The 10,423-nt window shown below is 36.9% G+C and overlaps 4 protein-coding genes across 7 annotated transcripts; 2 read left to right on the top strand and 2 right to left on the bottom strand.

Annotated features, from left to right (window-relative positions):
- Positions 1-299: 299 nt before the first annotated feature.
- On the top strand, positions 300-1,757 carry LOC106747148 (NAD-dependent protein deacylase Sirt4). 3 transcript variants are annotated; one of them, XM_014624481.1, is made up of 4 exons: positions 300-496; positions 626-902; positions 993-1,275; positions 1,352-1,757. In XM_014624481.1, the coding sequence occupies exons 1-4, from the start codon at positions 451-453 to the stop codon at positions 1,691-1,693; spliced, it is 948 nt and encodes a 315-aa protein (XP_014479967.1). In that variant the 5' UTR covers positions 300-450; the 3' UTR covers positions 1,694-1,757. The 3 variants fall into 3 exon arrangements, with proteins under 3 accessions (XP_014479967.1, XP_014479968.1, XP_014479969.1); XM_014624482.1 differs by having other exon boundaries at positions 301-488; XM_014624483.1 differs by having other exon boundaries at positions 303-411.
- A 102-nt stretch (positions 1,758-1,859) lies between these two features.
- LOC106747147 (eukaryotic translation initiation factor 3 subunit H) lies at positions 1,860-3,371 on the bottom strand. 2 transcript variants are annotated; one of them, XM_014624480.1, is made up of 3 exons: positions 3,357-3,371; positions 2,777-3,260; positions 1,860-2,681 (listed from the first exon to the last, which is right to left on the bottom strand). In XM_014624480.1, the coding sequence occupies exons 2-3, from the start codon at positions 3,037-3,039 to the stop codon at positions 1,934-1,936; spliced, it is 1,011 nt and encodes a 336-aa protein (XP_014479966.1). In that variant the 5' UTR covers positions 3,040-3,260; positions 3,357-3,371; the 3' UTR covers positions 1,860-1,933. The 2 variants fall into 2 exon arrangements, with proteins under 2 accessions (XP_014479966.1, XP_014479965.1); XM_014624479.1 differs by lacking the exon at positions 3,357-3,371 and having other exon boundaries at positions 2,777-3,332.
- Positions 3,372-3,574: 203 nt separating this feature from the next.
- LOC106747122 (kinesin-like protein KIF23) lies at positions 3,575-8,232 on the top strand. The gene is made up of 15 exons (XM_014624425.1): positions 3,575-3,698; positions 3,893-4,453; positions 4,549-4,719; positions 4,793-4,991; positions 5,109-5,247; positions 5,322-5,521; positions 5,599-5,703; positions 5,790-5,875; positions 5,985-6,115; positions 6,198-6,301; positions 6,401-6,505; positions 6,606-6,752; positions 6,836-6,994; positions 7,107-7,340; positions 7,460-8,232. Exons 1-15 carry the CDS (start codon positions 3,688-3,690, stop codon positions 7,634-7,636), a joined length of 2,529 nt encoding a protein of 842 aa, XP_014479911.1. The 5' UTR covers positions 3,575-3,687; the 3' UTR covers positions 7,637-8,232.
- A 249-nt stretch (positions 8,233-8,481) lies between these two features.
- On the bottom strand, positions 8,482-9,860 carry LOC106747106 (uncharacterized protein KIAA0556-like). Its single transcript, XM_014624389.1, has 6 exons — positions 9,772-9,860; positions 9,490-9,590; positions 9,127-9,266; positions 8,937-9,038; positions 8,733-8,842; positions 8,482-8,637 (listed from the first exon to the last, which is right to left on the bottom strand). The coding sequence occupies exons 1-6, from the start codon at positions 9,858-9,860 to the stop codon at positions 8,589-8,591; spliced, it is 591 nt and encodes a 196-aa protein (XP_014479875.1). The 3' UTR covers positions 8,482-8,588.
- Between the last annotated feature and the right edge of the window lie 563 nt (positions 9,861-10,423).

Genomic DNA, 10,423 nt, shown 5'->3' with positions numbered 1-10,423 from the left:
CTTTGGACCGGACGACCGATTGGCTGGTCCCGATTCACCTATCTGGAGAATTTGCAATCCGACCGACCAATCATACGTTTAATAATGAATTTGGCGACATTCAAGCCAGCGGCTTTTTTATCTCTAGATAATTCTCTCCATTGATTACCGGATTTTTTTCAACCGTGTCACCATGCGGTGCGACTGATTTTACGTAGCGTGTTCCGCGGATATTTGTTTCCGTATACATTTAAATTTCGTGGAATTAAATGTTTCGCGTGAATCGTCCAGTAACATTCGCAGTTCGCTCGTGGTGACCTCGAACGGTGTTAAATGGAGTCATTTAACCTGTCGACTGACCCGCATTTTAGTGAATTGTAGGATTTAAGAACAAGGAAGCACGCTTAATATTTATAATGGAATAAATCAAAAGTTTGTAGACCATTAGACCTACGCAATTTACTTATTACAATGCGAGATATTCTTACACGCACTGTTTCGCCAATGAGGTTGTGTAGTGAGTGTAACGTTTGGTTATGTCGAATAAACATTGAATAAAGATAAATTTGCTTTTTAAATTCCACATAACAATCAAACTACACTATAAGATAAGGGAAGTGTATTAAGTCATTGTTATTCTTCGTAGCGCACTTGTTTAAATCAAGTCTTGCCTTTGTTCCAAAATGTGGCCCAGTAAGAACAGAGGATCTGATGAGATTGAAGGAATTTATTAACAAACATCATCGATTGTGCGTATTAACCGGAGCAGGAATATCCACGGAAAGTGGTATTCCTGATTATAGATCGGCAGAAGTCGGGCTTTACGCACGTAGCGATCGTAGACCCGTCCTCTATAAAGAGTTTTGTGACAGCGAAAGAATCAGAAGACGATACTGGGCTAGGAATTTTGTTGGTTGGCCAAGGTTTATTTGCTTGTGCTTTAAATCTTTACGTTTAGAGGAATGAGTAGAAATTTAATAGATTCGACTTTCTTAGCAACTATATTTTTGCAGATTTTCGTCTCTCAAGCCAAATATTACACATTTAATACTGAAAGATTTAGAATACGTTAAGAACATAGGATGTATCGTTACACAAAATGTAGACAATTTACATTCAAAGGCAGGAAGTAAAAAGATAATAGAGTTACATGGTACAGCGTTCAAGGTAAAGTGTCTTAATTGCGATCACAAGATATGTAGATACAAACTTCAAGAGGTTTTCCAGGAACTTAATCCATCTATGATTGCAACTACTCAGATAATAAGACCTGATGGAGATGTGGAATTATCACAGGTATTATGTACAGTATATACATGTATATCTCTGTAATATCTATATTTGTAACACAATACATTCGATACATATACAGGAACAAGTAGAAGACTTTAATGTTCCAGCTTGTGGTAACTGTGGAGGTATCTTGAAGCCAGATATTGTATTTTTTGGAGATAACGTACCACGTGACATAGTGCAGAATGTGAAAACTAACGTGGAGAGTCTGGATGCTCTGTTAATCCTGGGCACAAGTCTTAGTACATTTTCTGCATACAGAATTGTATTGCAGGCAATCGACGCCAAAAAACCAATAGCGATAATAAATATTGGCAAAACTAGAGCCGATGAAATGATAAACTTAAGAGTGGAGGGAAGATGTGGAGACATTTTGCCAAAAGTTTGGCAACTAGATGCTCCGAACAATTTAATGAGATAACGACGGATGTAAATAGCTTTTAAAGATTAACTTGTGGACGTGGTAACTTAATTAACTGTTGGATTTAAATAAAGAATATTTATTTGAAAAAAATTCTATATTCTAATATATATGTTTTAACTAATGATACCAAGATCAAGAGAGATACAATAAACAAAGACCCATGTTGGAAAATCATATCTCTTTCATTTAATCCTTTAAATTGGCTCTTCAGATGTACATATAAGTACTTTAAGTTTCTTAATGGGAAGACTTTGCCTCCTTTGCATTTTGTAGACTTTGAGTAATATACAATTTTGCTAAGCTTTGAGCACAGAACTGCGAGATGTGCTCACTATAAGTGTTAATTTGTCCAGCGACAATCATCGGGTTTAATCTTGGCGGGACTGGCAAAGGCCTCATCTGTTTGTTAATATCATCTTCTGGTAATAGTGGTTCGTCCTTTGCAGCTCTGACAGCGTTCTCTTGAGCCCTCTTGGCCAAAAGCCTGTTCTTATCTTGTTGTTGCCGAATCACCAACTGTTGATATCTATTGAACTTCATAGCTTCCTGATTCAATTCATCCACTCGATCCATCAAACACCTCAACTGGTTCTCTAACACAGTAGCTGTTCCAAGATCCAAATACTTAGTACCCTGCTCCTCAGGTATCATCTCATCCAACTCCGACATCATGATATTCGTCAAGTTACTGTTCTTGATAACTACTGGAATTTCAACAAAGAGACTCTCATATCCAATCTTCAAGGTGCGCAGAGCTTCGGGAGTAAACTCGTTCTCTTTATACATCTGTATGGCTTGCGGAGTAAGTCGGTATGCTTTGAGAGTCAAGAAACCTCTGGCAGATTTTGCTGTATCGTATATAAGCACAACAGATTCTTCAATAGAAGTTTGATAGTGATACTGTGACTCCAACAAAGACAAATTCAAGAAGTTTCCAACATCTGCACTTTGATACCAACCGACATGAAAGTGGTCGACGTTTACCCTTTGGATTAACAATTAACAGATAAAACAACGATATTTTTGATTTGTGAGCCAATTATTAACATTTTTTTTCTTAATTTCTTCGAGGATACTCACCATCTCAATCTTCGCATCATGGCAAGCTGATACTCCTCTTCATCCATAATCTCGTCATTTTTAGGAAATGGGAAACAGTTCGTAATTTCCAAGCGGTTCTGCACGACCAAGCCTAGAAGAGCGCCCTGAGCAACTTCCATGTTGCTGGAAGATTCCTCGTGGCAATGTTTCACCATTTTCATCACCACCAGTCCATCGCATTGTACGTAATCTATACGCGGCTCCGCTTCCGGGATCCTCCTCGATGTCGCTCTCGAGACCATTTTTCACGAATTAATCAACAACGATTTCTGATTGCTTGCAGAAATGATAGCTCTGGCAATATCGAAACACTCGAGTGGGTGTCGATATCAAAGGAGGTTAGCTTGCTAAGAGACAGGCCGAATGGTGGCGTCACTGCACGTTCGGAAACGGAATTTTATTTTGCCTAGGAAGATTTCGTAATCTCTAAAAACTTTTTCCTGATATTTCTGAACTGCCAACCCTACTAGACAGGAAAAAGAACACTTAATTGCTCAATTAGGACAAAAAGAACAAACATTGCTTTATCATGATTGGTTAAGAACTATTGACAACTTACTAGTTGTAAAGTAGGGGAAATGCGAAAATTCTACTTGAACTATTTGACATTGTATCCCACGACCTCAAACCTGCACTAAGACAGTGGCGGCTCATAACGGAGACTTTCGAACTAAACGTCGATCCAGCAAGAAAACGGGCACCGTGTGTCGCGAGCTTTATTTTACGTTGACGAGGTTGGTAGCGCTGAAAATGCAAATGGAGTTTTGATTCGAAAGACTTTCGACTGACTTTCTGCCGAGGGCGATTGGTGTTATAAGTCATTATAATTTGAGAAGTATTTCCGCTGGCACGAATTTGTTTGATAGAAAAGTAATTGGATTTGCATCAAAATGAAGTCCGCGTAAGTATTATAAAAATTAGTTTTATTTATTTGAGCGGGATGCCGATCAACAACCGACGATATTGAATATACCCTTGAATATTTTGAATCTTTGACCTTGAATATTTTCCTGTATTTTACGAAATGTAAAAATTCGGTACAAATGTGCACCGTTGCATTGCGAAATAAATACATTTTTCATTTATACATTTTAGACGTTCAAAAACACCAGCACGTAAGCCAGTCAATCGACCGAAAGGGTCCAATATGTTGTCCAAGGATCCTGTGCAGGTTTATTGTCGTCTACGGCCAATGCAGTCGTCAGATGTGTCATGCATGAAGCCTACATCCAGCACAACAGTAGTCATAACGCCGCCAGAATCAGCAACTAATTTTAGGACCATGAACAAGGAAATACAAACAACATTCAGTCATATATTCATACCTGATGTAACACAAAAGGAAATATTCAAGATGGTTGCTCTTCCTCTTATTGAAAATCTTGTTCAGGGAAGGAACGGTCTTTTATTCACATATGGTGTAACTGGCAGTGGAAAAACATACACAATGACTGGAGAACCACAAGATGGTGGAATCATGCCTAGATGCTTAGATGTTATTTTTAATACTATTGCAAATTATCAGACAAAAAAATTTGTCTTTAAGCCAGATAAGTTAAATGGCTTTGATGTGCAAAGTGAAGTTGATGCTATGCTCGAGAGGCAGCAAGAGCTTCATGCAGGTCTCACACAAAGAGGTGGAAAGTCTGTAAAATAGTAAGTTTATATTTAATATGTAAAAGCAGATAAATATCTCTTATAATAAGAAGGTTGTATATGATTATATAATAATTTATTCATAACATTCACAGTCGTAAGGTGGACAGTGATGAAGATAGTAATCCATTAGTAGCTCACGAACGTAATGAATCACAAATTGTGACGATCGATCCAGATAATGCATATTCTGTGTTTGTTACATACGTTGAAATCTACAATAATAGCGTGTACGACCTGTTGGATGAAGATGACATTAGATCCAAGTGAGTGTACATTATAGAGAAATTTTTTAACAAGATAAGTATTTTGTATATTAAATTATCTCTTTCAATGCAGAGCACTGCAGAATAAAATAGTCAGGGAAGATGGCAACAAAAATATGTATGTACATGCAGTCACCGAAATAGAAGTGAAGAGTGCGGAGGAAGCCTTCGATGTATTTCAACGTGGACAACGGAAAAGACGGGTGGCTCACACAGCATTAAATGCAGAATCAAGCAGATCACACAGCGTTTTTACCATTCGACTTGTACAGGTACCGATCCTTTGAATTTCTTTTGGTCTTAAATATTGGATCTACAGTTTAACACTGATTCCGAGCGGCAAACTTTGATAGAGAGGTCTTTTACGAGCAATTACATTTATGTTTCAGGCACCCCTAGATTGCGAAGGTGAACGTGTAATGCAGGATAAGCGAGTCGTGTGCATAAGTCAATTATCTCTAGTTGATTTAGCAGGTAGTGAGCGAACGAATCGCACTAAGAACACCGGTCAACGTTTGCGCGAAGCAGGTACGACGTTTTATCTGCCGTATCTGTGAAATTTATGAAAGCATTTGCGTATACGAGCATCAAATCGTTTTCAGGCAATATCAATAACTCTCTAATGACTCTACGCTCATGTCTGGAAATTTTGCGAGAGAATCAGAGTCAAGGTACAAATAAGATGGTACCTTATCGTGATTCTAAGCTTACTCACTTGTTTAAAAACTACTTCGACGGCGAGGGACAAGTAAGAATGATAGTTTGTGTAAATCCGAGGGCAGACGACTATGATGAGACAATTGTACGTAAGAAAATTTTAAATCTTTCTATAAAAAAGAGATGCAACTATCAATATTAATTCCTCTAATATGTCTGTAGCAAGTTATGAAATTTGCGGAAATGACCCAAGAAGTGCAAACTATAAGACCTACTGCTCCAAAATTGGAACTTGGTTTTACTCCTGGCAGGAGACAAGCAAATAAGGTATCAATGTTAAGTAGCTGTGATTGATTTTTCTTGGCAATTTCTTCTGAGAGAAGAGAAAGTGACATAAATTTTTCTCTTCCCAGATATTCAAGGAAGCGAGAAGCAAATTGGAGAAAGAGGGTCGAGCGGAAGCCGCTGATCTAAAAGTTGACTTAGGTTTAGTGTACAGGTATGTTATAACTTAGGTAGAGCTGTGATTTTAAGAAATCTTGTTTTTATTTCTCGAAATTCGATAATTTATCGTATATTATGCGATGAAATATTTAATTATATTTCAGTTTGGGCGGACCATTCCCTGAATTGGAAACCATTACTCCGGATAATGATCAAGTAATACCTACTTTGATACAATTTCTGGAGCAACGTATTAATAAGCGCAATGTACTTCGTGCAGATTTAATGAGAAAACGTGAGATACTTAGTTTCACAGGAATAAATTTTCCAATTGTTTCAAAATAAGATGCTAATATGTATATTAATTTCATCTACAGAAAACGATTTTAGAAAAATGTTGGTGGCGGTAGAGCAAGAGAATATAAACTTAAAGATTGAAGCTGCTTCACTGAAAGCTGCAAATTCACAACAGAAAATGAAGGTAAATTTTTATCTATCTATTAAGGAAATCTTTTTAATAATATCGCGAAGAAAATAAAAATACACATGCTGATTATTTTTGCATATTAAACATTTTTAGATAGCTACATTAGAAGGACATCTCTGTGAAGCGGAAACACAAATCGACACTCTGCTGTGTAAATTAAGCGGTGCTAATGATACGATACGAAGTTTACAGCAAGAAGTAAGTTAATTGTGCTTATATTTAACTACCCAAATATATGATGTTTGATATATGATACTTATTGTATGATATATGATATTTGTTATACGATGATTGTTAGATAAAAGAACGCGATTTGGCATTGAATCAACGTTTGATGGAGAAGCAAAGAGTAAAACAAAAATATAACACTAAAATGCAAGCTGAAACGGATAAGATGAACAAAGAATTGGAAATAAAACTGCGTCAACAGCGTGAACGCCTTCAAGTAATTATTCTGACTCTGTATTTAAAATTCATTTGTAGTTTCAGCGCCTTGAAAGATTAATATACATTCTTGTGCTTATTTAGAGTCAAATGAAGGAGAAGGAAGATAAATTACGACGGGTGAAGAAAATTTTAGCGGACAACAATGATATTGGCCCTGCATTGTTAATTCCACAAAAGGAACAAGTCCCAGAATCAGCAGGGAAAGTCTTCTCAGATACCGAGATTCGAAAGTCGCGGAAGGTTATTTATCGTTCAATTATATTTTTTTCTGAAGTATCGTAAACTGAAGTCATATTATATAAGTTAAGGAAAGTGAAGATAATAACGAGAGCTTTTTCTTGTATGCATGCAGGACAACATACCCGTTTCGAATCCGCGCTACAGACGATCGCGAAGTGCGGATAGGTGGGTTGATCATCGACCTGGAGCACTCGTACCACTCGGCACCGTATTGCAGCCATTGATGAAGAAAAGACGAAGCGTAACGCGACTTACTTCTCCGAAAGAAATTGACGGCGCATCCAAATATTGTCTTGTCGCGCAAGAGCAAGATACAGACGGGGAACTTGAAACCAAATTATACAAGGTTTGATAGTAAAATATGTTACAAGATACATATATGTATACACACACACACACATTATATAATTTTTATAGTAACAATCGAGAAGCGTCATAAATTGTTTTCCATTTCTCTTCACACAGGGTGACATATTGCCAACAAGTGGTGGCGGAGCACAAGTGGTATTTAACGATATGGAATGTTTAAAACAAATATCACCAAAGGCAAGGAAACGCAGCGGATCTCGAGAAGAGGCAAATCGAGCAGCTGTTCCTACAGAGATATATCCGAAAAAACCACGAATAACTTCTGCAGAATGAGACCTGCAACTGTGCACACCAGGAAATCAAATATTTCATACGATTCGTGTCATTGTAACTTTTCCAACAGGTTGTAAACACTCGGCACAATAGTTTTGACATTTATTATTAGGCCTAGTAACCTTTCCGGACTTTCGAGTCTCGGTATCTGAGAAGATTTTCCCTGCTGATTCTGGGACTTGTTCCTTTTGTGGAATTAATAATGCAGGGTCAATATCATTGTCCTCCGCTAAAATTTTCTTCACCCATCGTAATTTATCTTTCTTCTCCTTCATTTGACTCTAAATAAACACAAGAATGTATATTATTTTATATATTGAAAGCTGTCACTGTCAAAACTATCTCGAGATAATGCTGCCGCTTGGAATACTCAACATCATGATGCATGAACATATAAATTTATTGCGCGCGATTGAAAAATTTCATGATCACTGGGCTTGAATAAATGTTGAAGCTATTATGCCGGATACTGTATAAGGCACGTAGTACTTAACAAGAAAATGCTTTAACCATAATGTTCTTAAGATTTTCGATACCGGACATCCCTATCGTTTCTATTATAATAATTTTTGTACATATGTATATACTTTTTGTACATTTGTATATAATTTTTGTACTTTTTATACATATAATATATACATTAATATATACGCATGTAGTATACATACACACACACACACACACACGCGAAAATTAAATGGAATTTTTACACGAAATTTGTATATTAATTATTAAAATAACGTATGATATATAGAAATTATTGTACATTTTGAAATGTATATAATACGTTATTATATAATTATTCAGGATGATGAATCACGAAGGTGAAAAAGTTTTAGCAGATATAAAACGTGCGCACAGTTTTATTATATACGTTATACCATGTACATATAGTTACGTTTCCTTAAATTGTAAGGATGTATGTGGACGAAGAGATGGATCCGGCAACGAATTAGTGCCTGAGGTATTTCTTCGCAAATTCAAGACTTGATTCTCTTGCTCTGAGCCATAATCCCATAATATATCGCATGTAAAATCATTCTTTTGATATTTCAACAGACTCGCAATTATATTAGAACCCATCGGCGCAACTTACCGATTTACCACGTTTTCATTGTTACCACTTTCCTTCACGAACGTTACCAGGCCGTACGAATTATGTTTATCTAATGTTCCATTATAAACTAACAGATCTTCCACCAATATCTGCAAATTAAAGATATTTTCGTCGAGACCAAACAAGTGATACAAGTCGAGGAAATTGTAACAAAGATTGTTATCGCTAATTCGTTTCTCTTACTGCAAATTCTTTAACTCTTCTCTGCAGAGTCTTTCCGTAATTCCATATCTTGATCATTGATACCGTAATAGGCTGATAAAATATTAGATACACACGATTCGTCTGAAAGGCAATGTAACGGAGACAGTTAACTCGGGAGTGGTTCAACTGTGACTTTATTTTATGTGAAATTTGATTTATTTCTACTCACTTGTCCAGGGAGTATCGGAATCAGCCAGGAGTGACGACCGTCTTTGGTATTGTTAATTCCATCGATAAGTTTGTCCGGTGTGCGAATGTCGTGGTCTATGCCTTCTATTATGTTAACGCTCTCGGAGAACGCAGTTATATCTGATGCGAATTAATTGGAATTAAGACGCTATCACAGCAGACATTAGCAGATAAGGTAAATTCTAATTGCAAATAATATTTCGCGATTGCTTCTAATTTTATCTCTAAGTGTGGACATGTTTTTTGATGTTGATTTATTAACTTGTAATATACATGTAATCGAGAATGATTTGAACATACTATCGGTAGTTAACTTGATTTCATTCTCGTAATTGTCGTATACCTGTATCCCATTGAGGGCGATGTAGTAAAAGTCTCCCATGTAGAGAAACTTTACCTGGATTCGTCAGTATATTTCCTTTTGAAGCGTCACGCGATGTACTTCTTAGGCATTACGAGGTTTTACAATGTTCTAGGTCATTGGTCATTTGTCACCCCGAAGAAGGTCTCGAGAGGTAGTTGACGTTATCATTTTGTCGAATTGCAAAATTCTTAAGATATCAATCAGTTACCACGCTTCTTTTCAGAATTTTGCAGCAAGTGAAGTCTTCAAATGCCAGTCAACGTGCTCGTGCTCTGATTGTTCTCAGACGTCTCTTCCACCAGAGGTACAAAGATAGTTCGCTTAACAAAAGTACGATTGATTTCTGACATATTGCTTTCTTAGGACGACGGGTCGTTGAACAGAATTGCGCTCACTCTGCAGAAGTCTCTCGGAAAGACGAACATTCTGCAGATGGTCGGTGCCATAGTGGCGCTCGCAGCAAGACCGACTTTCTCTCTTTCATCGTCGCAGAGAGTTATATTCATTCGCTACATGGTAGTTTCTCGCTCATTTAAGCCACGTGAAGATACAATCGGACAAATAATTAAATTCGATTCAAACAGGTGACCCATTGTGAGACCAAGAGCAACGATACGGAAGCGTACTCCGATGCTTTGCATTTGCTTGCAACAACAGTCGATGGAGCTGAGCTGTGGCTGTGGCCGTGTCTGATAGATATTCTGTTGTCTTAAAAATAATTTTGTACTTGAGTCATTCCAACCAAATGTTACTTCATTTGGCTGATTTAATACAGGTTCATTTCCTTTATTTGATTCTTTATAAAATCTGTCATTGTTATGTAATGGTATCGACATGGTTGTATCATCTACACAACACTCCAACTTGTCGCAGTTAAAATTTATCATTTTATAATTTAATTCAAATTGCACGC

The sequence above is a fragment of the Dinoponera quadriceps genome, unplaced genomic scaffold, assembly GCF_001313825.1.
Source record: "Dinoponera quadriceps isolate SergipeBrazil2010 unplaced genomic scaffold, ASM131382v1 scaffold2111, whole genome shotgun sequence".
Lineage (NCBI taxonomy): Eukaryota > Metazoa > Arthropoda > Insecta > Hymenoptera > Formicidae > Dinoponera > Dinoponera quadriceps.
This window is presented reverse-complemented; position numbering and strand designations above follow the sequence as displayed.